The 21,829-nt window shown below is 34.8% G+C and overlaps 2 protein-coding genes across 2 annotated transcripts; one reads left to right on the top strand and one right to left on the bottom strand.

Annotated features, from left to right (window-relative positions):
• The first annotated feature begins 6,442 nt into the window (after window positions 1-6,442).
• Window positions 6,443-11,012, top strand: LOC141659336 (cytochrome c oxidase assembly protein COX11, mitochondrial). The gene is made up of 8 exons (XM_074466148.1): window positions 6,443-6,622; window positions 7,892-8,015; window positions 8,441-8,795; window positions 8,894-8,946; window positions 9,636-9,708; window positions 9,856-9,960; window positions 10,505-10,585; window positions 10,682-11,012. The coding sequence occupies exons 2-8, from the start codon at window positions 7,933-7,935 to the stop codon at window positions 10,781-10,783; spliced, it is 852 nt and encodes a 283-aa protein (XP_074322249.1). The 5' UTR covers window positions 6,443-6,622; window positions 7,892-7,932; the 3' UTR covers window positions 10,784-11,012.
• Window positions 11,013-13,712: 2,700 nt separating this feature from the next.
• On the bottom strand, window positions 13,713-20,765 carry LOC141659335 (casein kinase 1-like protein 10). Its single transcript, XM_074466147.1, has 14 exons — window positions 20,242-20,765; window positions 20,097-20,137; window positions 19,086-19,155; window positions 18,866-19,014; window positions 18,691-18,786; window positions 18,183-18,253; window positions 16,306-16,367; window positions 16,129-16,192; window positions 15,952-16,036; window positions 15,617-15,743; window positions 15,361-15,434; window positions 15,214-15,277; window positions 14,529-14,656; window positions 13,713-14,361 (listed from the first exon to the last, which is right to left on the bottom strand). Exons 1-14 carry the CDS (start codon window positions 20,315-20,317, stop codon window positions 14,086-14,088), a joined length of 1,383 nt encoding a protein of 460 aa, XP_074322248.1. The 5' UTR covers window positions 20,318-20,765; the 3' UTR covers window positions 13,713-14,085.
• Window positions 20,766-21,829: the final 1,064 nt, after the last annotated feature.

Raw genomic sequence — 21,829 nt, 5'->3', positions numbered from 1 at the left:
ACAGATAATTAAATGAGGGGGAGTTTCTTTTGAAACTATATTCAAAATATTTAAAATAAGTCGAGATAATATTCTTCGACGATCTAAAATTATACGAATGATTTTCTGAAATTCAGAAAGTATTTTAAATCAGGTTTTATGATTTTTAAATCATATTAAATCATTTAATAAATAATTAATTATTAAATAAAAATTATTAAATAATTAAACCTCGAATAATTATATTTTAAAAGAATATTTGAAATAATATTTCTCAACTAATTTATGTTTAAGTAATTTAAAGTAATCTTTAATAATTAATCGAGTTTGAAATAAATAATCGTTGGAGAATAATTCTCATATATTAAATGAATAAATGAAATAATATCCATTATTCGAGTAATTAATTATAGTTGAGGGAGTACGATCTTTGGAAATCGTTTTAATAAAAGTTCGAGGTATTTAATGTTTAGAAAGTGGACATTGAGTCCCTTAGAATAAAATAAGTACGGACTTTAATCGTCCAAAACATCACCGGAATGATTCCCGGGTTTTCATTTTAAAACTCCAACCGACTCTCGGTCTTATAATTATACATCACGTTCATGTCGGCGTTAAAACATTCCACGACATATACATATCGTAACACCAACGCTATATATGCGAAAACTCAAATACTTAGTATCATGGCAAGTGTTTCATTTATGCAAAAGATAATAAAACAATCCTTTCACAACACAACATTATATGGAGTTGGGTTCGTAAACTTGCCTGGGTACTTTGAGGTCGTGGATACTCTAGGGTCCGCTCGGAAATCTATAACCATAAACATAAACCGTTTCGTTAGATCCCGTTCTTGTTTACGGCGACGGTCTTTTTCCGACCAAAAATGGCTGAGCCGAGATAGAAAAGATAAAGAGTTTACTAAACTCATAGTTGATAAGGCAACGAGTTTGGCAATATTGAAGACATAACCCGACTTTCGACCCCCTAGGCCGATGAAGCCGGGTCGTCCTCCAAGCTCTCGCTATTGCGATTATCATGAGGATATTGGACACACTACAGAACAGTGCTACCAATTAAGCAATCTCATCGATTCTAAGATAAGAAAAAGCCATTTCGTCCATTACATCAAAGGACAAGGCCAAACTCATCAGAGACAAGATGACAGAATTGTCGACGTAATCTTCGGAGGTTACGCCGCCGGAGGAATGTCAAATAACTCCCGTAAGTCGTACACTTGAGAAGTGTGTAATGTTAATCCTGAATGTCCTAAAAGATACAAGACTTCACCATCTCTTGTTATCTCCTTCTCCGATGAGAATTATGCTCCAAACATCATTTGAGGCCATCATGATGCACTGGTTATCACTGCCAAAATCGGCACTAACACAGTAAAAAAGATTCTTGTCGATAACGGTAGTTCTGTCGATATCCTCTATCATCACGCCTTGGCACGAATGGATACGAGTGATAGAAAGCTAGATAACACTCATTCACCTATTTATGGTTTCACAGGTAATGAGGTAAAAGTGGTTGGCACAATTGACTTGCCAGTTATCTTTGGTACGATGCTTTGCCAAGTATGGAAGATAGTTAAGTTTTACGTAATAAGTACAAATTCAAGACATAATTCCATACTAGGTCGAACGACAATCTCCACATTACAAGCCATTACGTCGATCCCTTACTTAAAAATGAAATTCCCGACTGAATTCGGGGTCGGAGAGATGTGTGGAGACCAAGCTGTGTCATGACAATGCTACTTCACTACCGTTGTGCATAAGAAGCAAGACAATGAAACCCAATCTGTCAATCAAGTCACCGAGATAGACCCTAGTAGAATTATCGACATTCCAAGAGACCCTTCATTTTCACCTGTCGATGAAATGATCGAGATTGAGATTGATGAAAACTCCCCAGGAAAAACGGTTAAGATTGGAAAGGATTTAAATCCTCAAATACAAGATGAATTAACGAGGTTAATTCTGGAATTCTCGAATATATTTGCATGGTCGCCATCCGACATGCCTGGAATCCCAACCAATGTTGCACGACACTCTCTGCATGTCGACCGTCTAAAGATTCCTGTCAAACAAAAGAAGCGGACTTTCTCAGAAGAAAAGCGTCGAGCTATCGATGATGAGCTTGATCGACTCTTAGGAGCGCATTTTATTGAGCCCGTGAAATTTCCTACATGGATTGCCAATGTTGTCTTGGTTAAGAAAAGTAATGGAAAATGGAGAATGTGTGTCAATTACTCCGACCTCAACAGAGCATGCCCCAAGGATTATTATCCTTTGCCGAATATGGAATAGCTTATCAACGCAACGGTGGGTCACGCGTTGTTATCTTTCATGGACGCGTTTTCAGGCTATAATCAAATCAAAATGGATGATCAAGATTGAGAGCAAACGGCGTTTATCACACATCGAGGTGTTTTCGCCTATCGAAATATGCCTTTTGGATTAATCAATGTCGGAGCAACATTTCGGCTTATGATGGATTACATCTTTAAAAATCAATTGGGTCGAAACACTGAGGTGTATGTCGATGACATGATAACAAAATCAAAATTTTCAGACCGTCATATCCTCGACCTTTGTGAAACCTTTGAGAATGTTCGCCAAAATTACATGCGATTAAATCCATCAAAGTGTTCCTTTGGTCTACGTCTGGGAAATTCTTGGGATTTCTCGTCTCCCAACGAGGCATTGAGGCTGATCCTTCTCAAATAAAAGCTATATCTGAAATGAAAGACCCCTCGACCATTAAAGAGGTTCAAAGCCTCACTGGATGTATCGCGACTCTTCTCCGTTTCATACCGCAACCCTCTAAAAAGTACAGTCCTTTTTTAAGGTCATCAAAGAAGCTTCGAAGAACAAGAAGTTGATGTGGGATGATTCATGCAAAGATAGCTTTAAAGCATTGAAGACATTCGTGACAAGTCCACCCATTTTAGCAAGAGCATTGCCTCGTGAAATATTGAAAGTGTACATTTCAGCTTCTGATGGGTCGGTAGCCTCTGTGTTAGTCAAAGATGTCGAGGGTCGTGAAGCCTCAGTTTACTATGTTAGTCATACCTTGAAAGATGCAAAAACTCGCTACCCACATGTGGAAAAGCTAGTTTATGCTCTTGTCATAACAAGCAGAAAGCTGCGTCATTACTTTCAGGGGCGTCCAATTAAAGTCATGATTGATCAACCTTTGAAGCGTATCTTGCACAGACCAGATATGACAGGGCGTCTTGCCGCTTGGACGGTCGAACTTAGCCAATTTCACATCAAATATCTTCCTCGGAACACGATGAAATCCCAAATCCTGTCAGACTTTATTGTAGAGTGCAATTTTGACATATCCGAGACTAAAGAAACACTGTTTATGTCGACGGATCCTCAATAACATCATCAGGGGGCGCAGGTGTCATTCTAATCAGTCCTGAGGGTTTCAAAATACAATAAGCTTTAAAATTCTCATTTCCGGTAACAAATAATGTAGCTGAGTACGAACATTCTTGGCAGGAATACGACTAGCAATTGAGCTTGAGGTAAAAGTTTTGGAAATATTCGGTGATTCCTATCTTGTCGCCAAACAAATGAAAGGTGAGTTTAAGGCCCATGATGTTCGAATGTCAGCTTATTTGAATCTGGTTGTGTCCCTGCTAGGGAAAGTTTCGTCATGGACAATCAAGAACATTTGCAGAGAAGAGAACCAATAGGCCGACGCCTTGTCTAAATTAGCATCTTCTGTTGTTGCAACATCAGAGGCAATTTATGTTGAGGAAAGAATCACTCCTTCAGTGGATATGAATATTCGTCTGTCGATATGTTGAGCGTTAATGAAATTTCCTCTACCTTAGATTGGCGTCAACCTATTTTAGAGTACATCTTGCAGAATAAATTACCACAGGATAAAGGTAAAGCCAGAGCCATATCATATAAGGCGAAGAACTATTGTGTGTTAGAAAATAGATTGTATCGACGAGGGTTTATGGAGCCTCTACTTCGATGTTTGGGCCCTGAAGAGTCTAACACCTCGATCGTAGAAATCTATACAGGAATCTGTGGGGATCATCTAGGTGGAAAGAATTTAGCCCTTAAGATAATGAGACAAGGCTTATTTTGGCCCACAATGCGAAATGATTGTGAAGATTTCGTGCGAAAATGCAAATCATGCCAGATATATGGATCGGTATCTCATCAACCCTCGGTGGAAATGATCCTGGTTGTCAACCCATGTCCCTTCTATCAATGGGGTATAGATATCGTTGGTTCCTTCCCGAAGTCCAAAAACCAAGCACAATACATTGTCGTGGCTGTTGACTACGCGACAAAATGGATCGAGGCACGACCACTAGCTAAAATCTATGAGAAGGAGATGGTCGAGTTTCTAATGGAGTACATTATATTCAGGTTCGGAGTTCCAAGAATTGTGGTAACTGACAATGGAACCCAGTTTGTAGGGGAAAAGTTCACCCAAACACTTTCTCAACTCAGGATTAAGCACATCAAGTCTTCGGTGGTTTACCCCCAGGCTAACGGACAAGTTAAAGTGTCTAACCGCATTATCCCCTTTTAAAATGGCTTTTATCTTGGAAGCGGTTTCACCTGTAACACCCCCAAATCCGGGGTCGGGGATCCGGGTTGTCACGAGTTCCATTTCCCTTAATAATACTTAATCTTAATAATCAACCAACTACTGCGTACTGTGACCCTACAATATACACACACACACCACAAGTTATAGTCTCAGGGATGAATACCAAAAATAACACTAGTCATTTTATTCCACAATTATAAGTCATTACACCTAAAAAGGGTTTCTGAATAAATTTACACATTCTTTGCCATTATTATAATTCATAAATATACATAATTCTGGTACAATAAAAGTTGAAAGTCGAGCCTATTGGTAGACCATACCTCAGCTACAACGGCATCAACGCCTACAGGAAACTGCAGAACGTTTCCTATCCGCTCGGGAATTGGGAGCTTGATCATGTTCATCTTGTCTATCTGTTGTTGTGTGATGAAAGAAGAAAGCAAGGGTGAGCAACAAGCCCACCGAAATAATATGTATTATAATTAACAATATATGAGCATTCTCATAGTACTCATGAAAATCTTGGTTAAGAAGAAATGAACTAAGTTTGTTATTTTAATGCGACGAAGTCGCAAAATATTCAGTATACATATATACTTCTCAAATCTTTGAAATCCTCTGACATGTATAATATACACAGAGTTCTAGTTTATAACTGAATAAAATATCGTTGCAAGGTAATCTCATATATCTAAAGGTCCTGAAAGAATTTCCCACGGCATTATTTTCTCAGGGTGGTGTTTGAGAATAAAAGTATAATTTTTGTTTAGGCATGTCTCATGAAAGGTCATTTAAATAGAATTATTTATTATTATTTATTAAATAAATTGTTTCGGATCAATCAGATTAATGACCGATTCTCCGATTAATCACCGAAAGGTCCCTTCACCAAGTAATCCCGAATTCCGCTTTTTAGAACGCTGCACCTGAGCCGCGAATCCTACCCGCGTTCACCTTAATGGCGACCATGTGAGTAGCTTAGCTTATCTAACAGCTACGACCAGATAGAACATTTTTACATTTCCTTCAATTTCAAGACAAACAATACGTACATATTCTGTAAGTAATCTTCTTCTTGCTTTGAGCTAATGCCTCCAGATTGATACTCTCTCTCCCCCCCCCCCCTTCCACCCTCTCTCTGTCAATCTCTCTTTCTCGGTATTTCCCCACCTGTTCGACGATATGCCTATGAGAAAGTAACTATTGTAATAACCTAAGATTAGTGTATCTCTGGTATTATTATTAGGGCCTAAAATCCTAATCTTCTACTTAATTGCATCATGATCATGTCTTTTTGTATTGTACTCTTAATTATTTAAAACCATTATTCTTTTCTTGATTCATATGCTCATGTATGTAAGCTTTCGGTGATCTTAATAAGCGTAGACTATTTTTTAGTGAGAAATTAGTGTTCAGCTGAAACGTAAACTTCTTAGTATATATGTATAATAATATGTATTATAATTAACAATATATGAGCATTCTCATAGTACTCATGAAAATCTTGGTTAAGAAGAAATGAACTAAGTTTGTTATTTTAATGCGACGAAGTCGCAAAATATTCAGTATACATATATACTTCTCAAATCTTTGAAATCCTCTGACATGTATAATATACACAGAGTTCTAGTTTATAACTGAATAAAATATCGTTGCAAGGTAATCTCATATATCTAAAGGTCCTGAAAGAATTTCCCACGGCATTATTTTCTCAGGGTGGTGTTTGAGAATAAAAGTATAATTTTTGTTTAGGCATGTCTCATGAAAGGTCATTTAAATAGAATTATTTATTATTATTTATTAAATAAATTGTTTCGGATCAATCAGATTAATGACCGATTCTCCGATTAATCACCGAAAGGTCCCTTCACCAAGTAATCCCGAATTCCGCTTTTTAGAACGCTGCACCTGAGCCGCGAATCCTACCCGCGTTCACCTTAATGGCGACCATGTGAGTAGCTTAGCTTATCTAACAGCTACGACCAGATAGAACATTTTTACATTTCCTTCAATTTCAAGACAAACAATACGTACATATTCTGTAAGTAATCTTCTTCTTGCTTTGAGCTAATGCCTCCAGATTGATACTCTCTCTCCCCCCCCCCCCTTCCACCCTCTCTCTGTCAATCTCTCTTTCTCGGTATTTCCCCACCTGTTCGACGATATGCCTATGAGAAAGTAACTATTGTAATAACCTAAGATTAGTGTATCTCTGGTATTATTATTAGGGCCTAAAATCCTAATCTTCTACTTAATTGCATCATGATCATGTCTTTTTGTATTGTACTCTTAATTATTTAAAACCATTATTCTTTTCTTGATTCATATGCTCATGTATGTAAGCTTTCGGTGATCTTAATAAGCGTAGACTATTTTTTAGTGAGAAATTAGTGTTCAGCTGAAACGTAAACTATTTATAAATTTTATTCGTAAATTTGTGGATTGTTGAATGGAAAGATTTCAAACTATACTTGTATAGAAGTAGAATACAGGAACAGAAGCAAAGCAAGTTCACTTGTTTAGCTACACAAGTGAAAGATATCCGGAAGCCTTAGCTTGCTGCATTGTGCATTCTTAATCTGGGTTCGAAGTGACAGTCTATATGTAGTTATTCTGGAAGTGTCTTTATCCAAGACGATTCTTCTTCTTTTTTTTTTTTTTACTTTTATTTGGTGATGACCACTTGACATCAGATTTAGAATTTTGATCACAGGGGTTGAATATATGGTGACTGATTCTATTTTAGGAACTCCCTACCCAAATTGACATTCTGTAGATTGAGTACATATAAAATATAGCAACAATTTATGTGAGTACTTTAGAATAAGATGTAGAATGGCGAACTGGCTAAGAATTATATTAGTTAAGATTGGCTTCATGACCGAGATAAGCAGAATACACTTTTTAATGTTATTAAGATAGAAAATAAAGTCTAGTTTGTCAAGAAATTGTGAACATTAAAAAGGGTATTTTGCTTATATGTTCGGTCATGAAGCCAATCTTAACTCGTGCACACCTTCCTAGACTCACCAAGCTACTCCAGTATTGCTTTCTATAATCTTGTCAGTATGCACCTAGTTTGAAGTAACGTATATTTCATTCTCTTAAAAGTTAATACCTGAAATGAATTCTTATTTTATTCTGAGTTCATTGCATGCAAAATTGGTTATTTGGTAATTATCGGAAATTCATACACCCAACTAGTAGATTTTACAGGTTTTATATTATTCTGTTACATTTGTTTATTGGCAATCAAATAGGATTTCAATTATATCTGAATCTTGATATTAGTTTGTAATTGTTTATACAGGTGCCAACTGAAGCAATTTGACATACTCATCTCATACCATAATGTCATTGTCTAGGTTCCGTAGAACAGCACAGCTGTTACCTTCCCTTAATCGAACTCTGTATCGTGATCCCTTTTCTTGCAGGTAACCTTTAGTTTCTTTCTGCAAAAAATTACAAACACAAACAATTAGAAAACCTGTGGTTTGTTGGATATGACTTGATGTGTTTGTTTTCCGAGATGTAATAAATTCAAGATTTGAGGAGTGTTTTTGTAAAATTTTATATATTAACTCAAACTTTGTTTTCCGAGATGTAATTGATTCAAGATTTGAGGAGTGTTTTGTAAAATCTAATATACTAACTCAAACTGCGAAAGGATATATACAGTGCACATGTTTTCAAATTCTTCTTCATGTCAAAACCTAATCGGTTAATTCTAGTCAGCCTTTTTCGATGCATATGATTTTTTTGTTAAATTTCTTGTGAAACACTGTGATGAGAACTTATGCATCATGTAAAGTTTGTTTCCTGTAATATGTCCATGATTTTTTTTTTCTTCTTGTTTCAGGTGTTTGTTTGAACGTCTTGGTCCAGGTTATCATTTTGTGCCGCCTAGTAAGAGTAGATATGAAAGAGCATTTTACCGCGAATCACACAATTTCATGTCACAGTGTAATTCAAGAAGTGCATCATTGAAAAGCTTTAATATTTTGTCAAAATCAAGAAGACAGAGTTCTTGTTCTTCGACTGGATTTCACCGCCTATATAGTACTCATGCTGCCACAGAAAAAAAATCACAGAAGATGCTTATGTACTTGACCGGTTTAGTTTTTGCAATGGTGGGATGTACTTATGCGGCAGTCCCTTTGTATAGGAGGTTCTGCCAAGCTACTGGGTACGGCGGTACAGTACAACGTCGCGAGGTAAACAATGAATATCTTGGTTCATGTCCACTCTTTCATACATGTAATACAAGGTATCTTATTTTTTAGCGGGTTAACGTGTGTATATTGTTGGATAGAGTGTTGAAGAAAAGATTGCCCGACATGCACAAGATGGAACCGTTACCAGCAGGTGTGACATTTGCTTCTCCAGTAATGTAGTTTTCTGTTTAACACTGAAATAATTGTACCTTTTTAGTGTGTTATCAGGATCATGATTGTTTTAAATGCATTAAGCTATTTATTACTTTGTCTAATGTGTGGATATGAACACATTTCTTTCCCAAACATATATTCTATATTGCTTACCATTAATGTGTCTATGATTTTTTGTATTGAGAAGAAATATAAATTCCTTATGCAGGCTTTGCCAAAACTATCATTTGTGTTATAGTCCCCAAAACTTTAGTATTCCCTACTTTTTTGAAGTGAATCTGTGATATTACTGTATCCTTGTGACCCTGTTTATCTTATCAAAGTCACATTATTTTTTATTCACCTTTGGATTTCCCTGAGGCAGCATACTTAGAGGTTGTGTTCATCGACCAGATAGTAACTTAAATGTGAAGATTTATGGATGCACAATCTTTTACTAATTAAATAGTAGTTCAATTTTTCTGAAGTTCAAACTCTGGTTTAAATTGACAAAATATTTAGGTTAAATGCCTGTGTTTGATTATGGAATTGATATAAAAATAATGTAATATTTTTCTGTGCAATTTAGGATAGTTTCTGGGAACATTTTCCCAAAAGCTGTTGTATTCAAATTATAGGTTTTTGTATCTGTATCCTTTAGATAATGTCTTTCATTATAAACTACAGGGAGATTGTGGTACAATTTAATGCTGATGTTGCTGATGGAATGCCTTGGAAGTTTGTTCCAACACAAAGAGAGGTTTAGAAATATGTGCATCCTTTATATTGTAAACACATGCTACTGCACATTGATTATTTTAGAATTCTGTAATTTAGTGTTTACTCGTGTACCTTATAAGCCTTCAACAGGGTCATAATTTTCTTTGGTTTTCAATTGTAAATATAGGTAAGGGTCAAGCCAGGAGAGAGTGCACTTGCCTTTTACACTGCTGAAAATCGAAGTTCAACTCCCATTACTGGCATGTCTACGTACAATGTTACCCCCATGAAGGTATGATTGTTTAATCTTCGATGATTGTTCAGATAATCAAATTTGTAACCATTAATATAATTTTTGCACTTGGTCATCAGATGATGAGTTGAAACAAATGAGTTAAATAATAAACCTCGAATAGTATATGCACAAAGTAGGCGAGATTATTAACATGGAAGGCAACCAATCTGACAAAAAATTAAGCTAGTTTGACATTTAAGTTGATACCAAAGCAAGTATTAAATGTCCAAGTTGTTTAAACTTATTATCTGAAATCCACAGTGCATCATGCTTAACATTGAGCCTCCTTGTGCAAAACGATTATTTACTTTAGTGGAGATAGGTGTCAGGTGGTTCTTAAAAAAAATTAAGCTCTGGAAGTGCTTAATGTACCCAAATATGACTCTCAATAATGGTTTTGAACCGAGCGGGGGCAAAGGTTCTTTTAGTATTTTGAGAAGTTGGATTGTTACCTCCTCCCTCCTCTTCCACCCCCTCCCCCTACACTTAAATTTATAATCCGTAGAAAAATGACTTAATGCAACTATTTACTGATTTCCAGGCTGCAGTTTATTTCAACAAAATACAATGCTTTTGCTTTGAAGAACAGAGACTTCTTCCAGGCGAACAAATCGACATGCCTGTGAGTAGCCGTCTATCCTGCTAAATGCCTTCTCTTGCATTTAGTTTTCAAAATACCGTTACTGAAAGTGCTTGGACTTGATACTTGCCTTTTCAGGTCTTCTTTTACATAGACCCGGAATTCGAAACTGACTCGAGAATGGATGGCATCAACAATTTGATTCTGTCATATACTTTCTTCAAGGTTTCTGAAGAATAATTTGACATGCTGCACTATCCTAGTTCTTTTTAAGAGTAAACTTTAGTCTGGTTTGGGATACCCCAAATATTTTTATATCTTAGCTCTTTATAGAAGTAAGTTTTGGCTGGTTCGGGATTACGAAATATCTGTTAGGTTTGATTAAGACTTTCTGCATATGTTTTGGCCACATTCAGACACTAAGAATTTTACATTCACACACTAAGAATTTTACATTCAGCGGTTTAAATGAGATCTTTATAGAATGATATCCTGAAGAAGTTTAAGTTGATCTTTACTGAAATAAAAGAACAATTATCCCTCCTGTATCATTTATAGGTAGCATAGATCAATATTAATAGAATAATAATGCAATGTTCAACCATATTTGTGATTATCACTGGGGGATATACCAGTTGACTACTATGTGAAATTATGTTATGAATTGTAATGAGGTGATTCCAACTTTCACAACTTCAGCTATTACATTGGTGTAATGTATGCTGTTGACATAGACTGTTGCGCTAAAATTCTTTGTTAATAATTGATAGCTAGTTATTGAAAATTTACAAGGCCGTTTGACTCTTCGAGGGACAAAGCTTGTTATTTACTGGCATGTCCGTAGTAACAAATGTGGCTGTATAAAGTGTGATCGCAAAACAGATTTTGTGCACCTTTTGCCAGAGCTATAAAAGGGCTTTTAATGGACTTGTTTAATTTTTGGAAAATATTTGTCCATCAAGGAATGCAAGTTTTTGGAGCAATATGTAGAATGGGTTATGAAGTTGATAGGATGATGAACAATGATCTTATAGATATATAGAATGTATTTACAGCAAGGTAATGCCAGAGATCGCTGGCAGTTTTTAGAGAGATGGGTTGTTTGGAAGTGAATCCGAATAAGTTTACTTTGTCTAATAATGTAAAAGTGTGTGGGATTTTAGGTGTTTTGGATACTGAGAAAAGGGTTGCTAGCCTATTATTGGGAACTCTTTTCTTGATATGTATTCAAGCTGTGATAGAATATATGAAGCAGTTCAGGTGTTCGGAAGGTGTTCGGAAGATGCTGTATAGAAGTTTAATAAGCTGGAATGCTATGATAGCAGGATATGCTCAGCGTGAAATAGGTTGTAAGTCTTTATTTTTGTTTCACGAGATGCAGAAACAAGGAGAAATCCCAGATGAATACACATTTACTAGCACACTAAAGGATTGTAGTGGTTTTGGGGCTATCCGTGAAGATCCTAAATTCATGCTTTCTTGATTGATCTTGGTTTTCCATTATTGGCTAACACAAATATTGTGGGTACCCGCATTGATTTGCATGTAAAATATGGCTACTTAAATCAAGCCAGGGCATTGTATAAATTGTATAATCAAGTCGAACAGAAGAGTGTGATATCATGGACATCATTGTTTGGTGGTTATGCTCAAGAAGCAAATTTATTAGAGGCCATGGACTTTTTTAGGGAGCTTCGAAACAGCAACACTCGAGTAGATGTATTTGTACTCTCAAGCATAGTTGGTGTGTCTTTGCTGATTATGATGCCGCTAATTACCAACGAATGGCAAGTGCTTTTCCTTGTGTGGATCCTATTTCAATGGGAACTTGGGGAGTCAATCCACCTACACGTCTTGCTTTTACTGCTATATCAGGAGTTACAGGAGTTACTCCACGTATTGCTTGACTTTAAACAGATAGTGGATTTGTTTCTGTCTTTTGTTGAATCTTTTTCACGGCTCGATAGATAATTTGATAAGTATGCTCTAGTTGAACACGGGAAACAAATTCATTCTTACGCGATTAAAGTTCCAGCAGATGATATTTCACTAGCTCATGCGATTGTTGATATGTACCTAAAGTGTGGACACATATAGGAAGAACAAAATCTTTTCAATGAAATGCAGGAGGAAGATGTGGTGTCTTGAACAGTTTTGATTACTGGTCGTGGAAAGTATAGTCGTGGCATAGAAGCAGTAAACCTTTTCAAGAATATGCAGTTAGAAAACACCCCCATGGAGTTGGCTCTGCTAGCTGCTTGTAGCCATTCAGGAGAGGTTGAAGGGAGTAGAGCAATTTGTAGAATGGGTTATGAAGTTGATAGGATGATAAACAATGATCTTCTAGATACATCTCTTCTAATTTTTAGAAAATACGAGTTGTGTGATGCGCGAATTGTTTTTTAAAATTTATGGGTTAATTATGAAACAAGTCACTCAAGTACATAGATTTCGCCAAAATAGAAGATAAATGAGCATATACTACACAAGCATGAACCAACATTGCAACAAATCAACATGACATGCAATGAATTTGTACGATAGTGTACAATACCAAAGAGTTTTAGAAATCAGAAAATGATTTTTATTTTTTGTTCTATTATGTATAAAAGATTTTGTTTCAAAACATTATATCAATTACAAGAAAAAGACATGGTTGCTCACTATAACATAAAAGAATACATATCAAAGGGGCAATATGAACTATTTCATAGAAGAAAACACAACCGAAACCAAAGTTGCATAGAAACGGTTACGGCAATAAAGATATACAAAAAACTTCACCGGAAATAAATTTATTATCACAAGTGTCTAAACAATTATAAAATCTCTTGGATAATCCGATCACATATCCAACCAGGCCCATAACTCAAGATTATAATAGCCATTTTATATCATGTTTCTATGTTTCTACTTTCGAGACGTCAGATTTGTGACGATATGCAAGTCACCGCGACAGTGATACAATCATTGAATAACTGTTACTCGAAAACATCATACACCCTTTTCATCTATTAAACTAATCTGTTTGCCGAACATTATCACATAAGATATAAGAGAAGAGAACTGTCACGAGTGTCAATGAACATCATTCGTTAAAAAAATGAAAGAAAAAAGGAGTGAATATTTATATGACAAGAGAAATGAAGCTACCAGCTAACAAATGCGATTGTAGCAAACCGAGTCCATTAAAAAGAAAGTGAATTCGCAGAATACAGTCTCAACAGTCAACATTACAGATTTTTTAACAAAAAACATTAAAAAGATCTTAGAAGTACAACAATCTGAAATTGGGCTATGCAATCTGTGAGTTTGAAATCTGTTATCCAGAGTCAGATTACCAAAGTTGGACTTAAAAGTGCAGATATCTGGGAAATTAATAAGCACTCGCGAATCTCTTTGAAATTAACTGCTGGCGGGATGGATCTTTGCATGATGATTTTGCATGTACACTGTTGAAATCCTAGACTGAACAAGTTTAAAGGCATTGGTAACAGCCGGATTAGAAGTGTGGTCACTGAAGATGCAAGCAGATTTACACCTCATTTTCTCTTTCCGGCACCAATAGTAAGCAGCTCAAAGCTTCTAAGAGCATCATCACGCCCACCTCTTGAAGTCGAAGTACGAGTGAATGAAGATGATTTCGACTCAAAACCCGGCTGGACCCTTTGCGTAGAAGATAAACGGCCACCTGAGGCCAGCCGATTTGACCTATTCTCGGAAAATTCAGCGGAGGAGCTTGGGCGGCTGCTAGATAAAATAGCCCTTTTTGAAGCACTGCTAGTTCTGGAAACCAAGCCTCTTTCTGTGTCAACTTTCTGTAAAAAAAATAAAAATAAATTAAAGTGCATTATCATCAAAAATAATTCTACTAAAGATTATCATACAGATCATATATCTAGAGCAGACGCACAAACACATATGTACATATACTTGTATATGCATACGTATACTATATACAGAACTTAATCTTCAGTACAACAACCTTTGGTGAAGGTACATCCTCTGCCGGTCTGTGCCTTGGGTGATCTCCATGAACAACAGCAGGAGAACCATTTCTTCTAGTAAACGCTTCAACGGCACCTGGGAACTTATCTCTCACCTCTCGTCTTACTGTAAACATGCATAATCAAAATCAATTAATTTCAAAATATGAATCCATGGCACAAATGGAAAGACAACAAATCCATAAGAATGGAGCTCCAATTTATGGATGTTAAAGAGTTGTGGTTTAATGTGATAAAAGAGGATAATAATCAATCCAACAGACAGTTCAACTGCTTAGTAATAAAAAGGAAACAGCCAAAATACAATTTTACTTCCTTCGTCGCACAATGAGAATGGATTGGAGGCAAAGGAGGCCAAGTTTGTGTTGCTGATTTATGTTTGACTTTCTAACTCGATAAAAAAAGGACGACTGATATACAAGCTGAAGGTTGGTCCAGCCACCTAATTGTTGGTAGTTAACTGTGTACAGTTATTTTAGTCTGTTTCCAAAGTTAACACTACTGGAAGGCTAAGACGCGCACAAGTGAGTAAGTAAATATATGACTGCTCATTTAATTTAAGTGCGGAAGCTGGAAGACCCAACAGGAAATTCAACAGTTATAAAATACAATATATAAGCCTAGATTACATAACAATTCACAACTAGCGGTCGTAGCATGTACCTGGCATTTTTTCAGTTTTATCTGCCCCCGAAGGACCAGGATTAGGAATTAACTTTCCAGATGGCTTCAAAAAAGAGAAGATACAAAAATTATTTAATAATATATTGGGAGAAGCATGATACAAAAGCAAAATATGTGTATACATACCCGTCCTCTTGAACCAGAGCCAATTTGTGGATACTTCAAAATAGTCCAGTCAAATACATAGTCAAATTGATGACCTGCATCAGGTAAAAAAGTTCACACATGGAAGTCTAATGTCAAAAAGGTCAACTTAAATAAAGTCAAGGCCAACCACAGACAAATAAGATGCAACTCAGGTAATTTTGCCAAAGTCATTTTGGAGTGGTAAGAGTGACAAAATTATTACAAACATCAGAAATAACAAAGAGTTACGCCCCACCTTCTCTGATAAAAAGATCCCTAAGAAGTCGTCTCAAGTATGAATAATCTGGTTTGTCATCAAATCGCAATGAGCGACAGTAATGGAAGTATGATATGAATTCTGATGGATAATTTTTGCAAAGCACCTGCAAATTAAAGTCACAAACAAAAATTGCATTAGGTTGACTACTTTAAAATGGCAGAGTACACATGAACGCAGAAGAGTCCAAGAGGTTGCCACAGAGAGCTATGTACTTTTATATCAAATGACATATGTACTTTTATATCAAATAACATTTCAGCTAATCAGGTATCCATTTGGAAATCCCTGTGTTACGAAGCAACATACAATACCTCTATGGGAGTCCCCATCTTCTTTTCACTAATTCTATCATACTTCTGTTTTTTTGTCCCAGCTTTTAAACCTTGCCATGGTAGGCTAAAAGGAAAATAAAAAATACATAAGTCAAGCTAAAAACTGGATCAGCTCAAAGGTTTAGGTAACCTAATTGCTCAAAAACATTTACCAACCTTCCTCTTAAAAAATACATAAGCACATAACCTAGAGATTCCAGATCATCCCTCCTGCTTTGCTCTGCAGAAAAAAAAACAAAGTTGGGACCTTATCAGTTTTAAGTATATATTACAATGTCATCGCAACAATAAAAATTGCATGCAACTGGAGTTGCAGCCTGACAGGCCACTTACCAACTCCAAGATGGGTGTTCACACTTGCATAACGAGCTGTTCCAGTGAGATTTTTGTTTTCTCTGGAAATAAGATTTTGTGCAAGTTATCAGTATACGATGTGGCCAAGTTCAATTATTATTGTACGAGGAAATATTCTAGAACATCAAGAAGAATGAAATATTCATAAATATTATTACAAAAAAAGAATTGAAATATAAGTTTGCATTTAAAAAAAGGAAATTCATAGTAACACCGCAAACTGATCCAACATATCCCACAGTTACAGGTTTGAAAGTCTACTCCTGATGGAACACAGCATTGTTAGCCTTGTTCTGGAAGAATGGGCACACCTTAACAAATAAAATTCACTTTGTTCGAAAAAAAATTATCGAAACCAAATAACAAGGTGAATAAACAAATTCTAAATTTTTTCATCTAAAAGATTTTAAAACATCTGCTTTCAGTAAATGCAGGTCGCAAATTTTTGTCAAAGGTCCAGCACTACTGTAGTAAGGTCTTTATAATACTATAAAATAATATTACATTACAATATTACATTGACCTTTTTCAATATAAATCGAGTTACTTCAATAGAAAAGTGAAGATTATTATCCGTTAGGCATCACTGTATGACGGTTAGAACTTAAATGAAATGAAGATGCCAATCTAATATGTCATTAGGAGAGTTTAGAAAATAATATATTAATAAAAGCCTTTTTAAAGTATGCACAGAAACAAATAGATTAATCTATAACGTGTATTAGTTCAAAATAAGCTTTAGACATTCCATATCAGAAGACGGTAATGTCAACCCACCCCCGATCTTAGCAAATTATATGAAAGTGGCAATTGATTTAAATGGGCGTACAACACACAATTAACGAGAGTATTACACATGAACGCATTTCTGTAACTGTAAAAACGAACATCATATTTCACTGCTTGGTTTTCTTATATCCTACTATGCATGCCAGTTACTTTTCAAGGATGCTCAAATAGTTGCTGCAATTTTCGTTTTCCAAAAGATATGCACAAACTTTCTGAAATTCTGGTAATTAATGAGTCGAAGGGACAATTAGCAAAAAAGACAATTGGAAAAGGCACACAGTGTCCAAATTCATAATACAACTACTTTGTCCCATGTACAAGTCAACTAACATTCTTTAGTCCTATAAAAGTCATCTCCATCCTCAAAACCTACTGATAAATCAGAATACAGGTGGGCTATTACTACGCTTCATCAAGGTGATTTGCAAAAAATTAAGACAGTAAAATTCATTTCATAAAAATGGCTGAAACTGAACTTGTTAAATTATTACCAAATCCTCATATACTATCCCGCCCAGACCTCATTTGCAATATGTAAAAAAGAAGAAAGAAAACTAAGTAATATGTCATTCCACTTGTGTCCTTTGTTCTTCTATCTTGCAGAATAACTCAAGGACGGTTTGTTCTCCCATTATCCTTTTCCCTCCTATGCTAAGTTTACGGTATTAAGATTTTATCCACATAGCAGGTCTGAAATATATCCATTCTAAAGAAAGCCGGGATAAGAAAGCTCCTCCAACCAATGAAAGTGCCTGACTACAGAAATTTTAGTAAGAATGTGACGAATGCACCCGGTTGAAATATCAAAATTAACTTGTCAAAGATAGATTGATTCATGTTTATCCTGATTCAATTAAAGGATAATACCCTACTACATAAGGGCCTGGTAGCAACGATAAAAAAGATGGAAAAACTAACATACAGAGACCACTACCACAACGAAAACCCGAGGATAGCAGACTATTTGAAGCTTCTTATGAATACAATTATTGTTTATACAAATGAAAAATGGAATAGTATACTAACTTATCATATACTTAGTCAAGGACACATTTATTAGCATGTACCTGTATGGTATATGTTTGTGCGTTTGAAGGTCCCTATACTTTTTAGCAAGACCAAAATCAATGATGTAAACCTGTCATGTAGAGTACCAAGGTCAGAAGATACTAAGCAGAATAAAATAATTTCTATTTGAGTACATCAATTATCAAAACCTGCCTTACTAAGAGTGAGGTGTGCCACAAAAGTCAATTTTTTTACATAAATTAATTATGGGACAGCAGCTTACTACCAGTAACTATAAAAAGGTATTTAAAGTCATTCCTATTGTCAATGTTAAAAAGAACTTTTCATGTCAATAAGAAAAGTCAAATTAACATGTACCAGCACCCGCTATAACAAGAACTAACATACTTTTTCAAGATTTATATCCTCTTGACTATCGTGGTATGAACGTTTAATAGGTTACAGATATCGATTAGTACAATAAGACTAAGATTTATACAACCAAAATAACATTTTACCTGAATATGAGAACATATAGGTTATAAATAAATTTGCAGCAATACATACCTGATTTGCTTTGCGCCCTAAACCCATTAAGAAATTATCAGGCTTGATGTCACGGTGAAGAAAACCTCTTGAGTGCATATATTCAACTCTTGTGATCTATATGAACAAAAGGAACGACCATGAGAAAATCTGCTTGCACAAGGACAAACATATCTATATGATTTGAGAGACTTACTAATTGGTCAGCAAGCATTAAAACTGTCTTCAACGTTAGTTTTCTACTACAATAATTGAACAAATCCTCTAAGCTTGGTCCAAGAAGATCGATCACCATCGCATTATATTCTCCTTCGACTCCATACCACTTCAGATTGGGAACACCAGCTTCAATACAAAATTAGTGGTTGAGTATATTGACATTTTGCACAAAAGCGACATAAGAACAAAATTATTACCTCCTCCTTGAAGATACATGTATAACTTTGACTCATAGTGCAGCTGGGGATGTTTTGTCTTTGCTGATTCCTGGACATGTAAAAAATATAAATAAATGAATTGATAAAAAAAGGGTGTAAGAGTTGGTAGAAGTCTAAAAGAGTACCATGTAAACAAGTATACAATGAAATATATTCAAATGATCCATACAAACCAATCACACCAAATTTTTCAAAGATATCAAGTAAATTCAACTATTTTGTAACTTTCCAAATTTTTTTCTTCCTCAAAACATTATAATACTCCTCAAGGCAAGATAAATGTACATCTTACCTTCCTCATATACTAGTTTGAGTGGGACATATCAGGCATGTTTGGGTTTAATTTTGGTTTACCGTTTACCCTCACCATAACCACACTTGTCAAACAGTAGATATTTATACATACTTCAGTTTTGCAAACAATTTTGAAGGAAATTCTATAACATTACGGAATTCCAATTATGATGCCTACAGTTTAAAATCCTACGCATTCGTCCTTAAGTAATCAGTGGGAAGGCTAGAAAAATATGATTGGCAAAAAGAAGAAAAGCTCAAGATAAAATCTGAACGAGTAACAAAATAAACTGCATCTCCATTGATTCTTCTTATCTGAATTCTGACATTAAGCCGTGTAAGAGAGTGAAAGTGAAACAGATTCGCAGTACGGGGTTTGTAAAATACACTGAATCATGAGTTCAAATTACAGATCAAGCCTTCTTCACTATCTTCTTCCCAGGAGTCATTGTATGTAACTATGTTCACTTTAGCAGCAACAAAAGGAAAATATGTTGGGAACATTTTTGTCTAATGGTATGACCCTCTGACTATTACCACCAGTTAAATCTCTTTACAGACAGAAAACTTTTCAAATTCTGAGTTTCTGACTCTTTCAGAAGAACATAGTACTAATTTTCTATAATCTCAACATCATACACCATTCACGTAAGCATGCTAAATGTAAAAAAATTGTATGAAAAATCGAAGCCATACCAACTTAACAGCAACTTCTTCTCCAGTTTGTATATTCACACCTACAAACAACATACACAAATTCATAAAAAGATCCATATAACCATAATCCAAAATGCATAAAAACAAACAGCATATTAATAAAGTCAAAGGAACTGAAGCATACCATGATAAAGCTCTCCAAATGATCCACTCCCAATTTTTCTCCCCAACTTAAACTTTCCACCAACAATATGGTCCATCTTTAAAACCAATCAAAATCAAATCTTTCGACAATTTCTTCAAAAAAGCCTCAAATCTTGAATAACCCAGATCCAGAAAAATGCATAATCATCAAAAAGATCACCAAAATTGAATCTTTTACAATGTATGTGAATTAAAAAGATGAAAAATCAAGAGGGGTTATAGTTAAATATAATCCCAAGACACCTACATCATTTGCAAAGAAAACCCATATAGTTAAAATTATAGATAAGATTATGAAACCCTAATTTTTTTAATTAGGGGATAATTTAGAGTGATATGTATAGTAAACAAGGTTGAAAATTGAGAAAATGGGTGTGCTTGAAATTGAATTTACGAAAATGGGTATGAGAGTCTGAAGGTAAGAGTGTATTGTGTAGAAGAGATTGATTGGAAAATGGTGAAATTGATGAGCTTATATGAAAGATAGATACAGTCATACAGATAATGTGTATGTATTTGTGTTCTCGGGTCCGGCGGGGTATACTTTAATATTTTGATATTTTATTTATTTTAATTTTTTATACTGATTTTAATTAAAATGTTTAATTTTAAATAATTAAGCTCCTTGAAGATGGTTTTTTTAATCAAGGGTCCGGGTCTGATCCCGGTCAGCAAAATTTCGTTATGACAAATTTATGTGAGCTAGATTAAAAAAATTATTTTAGAGTAAAGCCTCGTTGACTAAAATCGATCTAGTTATTTCTAAATTTTAACACAAAAAGTGTGATTTTCGTATCTCAAATTTCACTTGTATACAAATTTAACTAATTTTAAACTAGCCCAAACTTTCAATTAACTCATTTATCTATTTATCTCTCTTATTTTCTTTTTTATGAGTTAGACAAATATAACTCGTATATTTATTTAATTTATAACATAAAATATAATATTGCATTATTTTAGCATAAGGTGTGTGCAATATTTATTTAATATATAAAATAAAATATAGTATTTTGCTATTTTAGCACAAGGTGTACACAATCTTCTTCTTAAACTTGTTACGGTTTAGGTCATATGCGATTATAAAAACTCATGATTTAAAGTATATACATGTGTTAAATAAAAATTAAAAAAAAATTGTAAAAATTTCATCTATTCAATTAGACATTATTATCATAGCTCATATTGGCTATCTAATATTGCAAAATTTTATTTATCATATTAAAACACTATACTCTCCTTAGAGCAAGTCCAATGGTAGATGCAAATTGTTATAATTTGGAACCAAAAAGTGTTTTTTTGTGCTAAAATAAAAGTTGCACTAGTTTCATAACTAATTTCAAATTTCCATAAATCTTTTAATTTCTACTTAATTTAATATTATTTTGATACTTTAAGATGTACAAGAAAATAATTATTTAACTTTTCCCCTCCATTTATAATAATAGATGATGTGACAAGGATGCATATATATTTACTTGGTTTCAAATATAGAACCAAGAATGCATACATGCATAATTACATCTAAATATGGCATCTCTTTGGAATTGAATATTTTTGCATTTATT

This window comes from Apium graveolens, chromosome 5 (assembly GCF_009905375.1).
Source record: "Apium graveolens cultivar Ventura chromosome 5, ASM990537v1, whole genome shotgun sequence".
Taxonomy (NCBI): Eukaryota; Viridiplantae; Streptophyta; class Magnoliopsida; order Apiales; family Apiaceae; genus Apium; species Apium graveolens.
Note: the sequence above shows the minus strand (reverse complement) of the source record. Positions and strands in the feature narration are given on the sequence as shown.

Bases quoted from the DNA above. Each gene is read 5' to 3' on its own strand.
- LOC141659336 (XM_074466148.1), top strand. From the start codon at position 7,933: ATGTCATTGTCTAGGTTCCGTAGAACAGCACAGCTGTTACCTTCCCTT. The intron at 9,961-10,504 runs GTATGATTGTTT...ACTGATTTCCAG, and splicing joins ACAATGTTACCCCCATGAAG to GCTGCAGTTTATTTCAACAA. The intron at 10,586-10,681 runs GTGAGTAGCCGT...TTGCCTTTTCAG, and splicing joins GCGAACAAATCGACATGCCT to GTCTTCTTTTACATAGACCC.
- LOC141659335 (XM_074466147.1), bottom strand. From the start codon at position 20,317: ATGGACCATATTGTTGGTGGAAAGTTTAAGTTGGGGAGAAAAATTGGG. The intron at 20,138-20,241 runs GTATGCTTCAGT...TGTTGTTTGTAG, and splicing joins ATTTGGAGAGCTTTATCATG to GTGTGAATATACAAACTGGA. The intron at 15,278-15,360 runs GTATGTATACAC...TCTTTTTTGAAG, and splicing joins GCTCTGGTTCAAGAGGACGG to CCATCTGGAAAGTTAATTCC.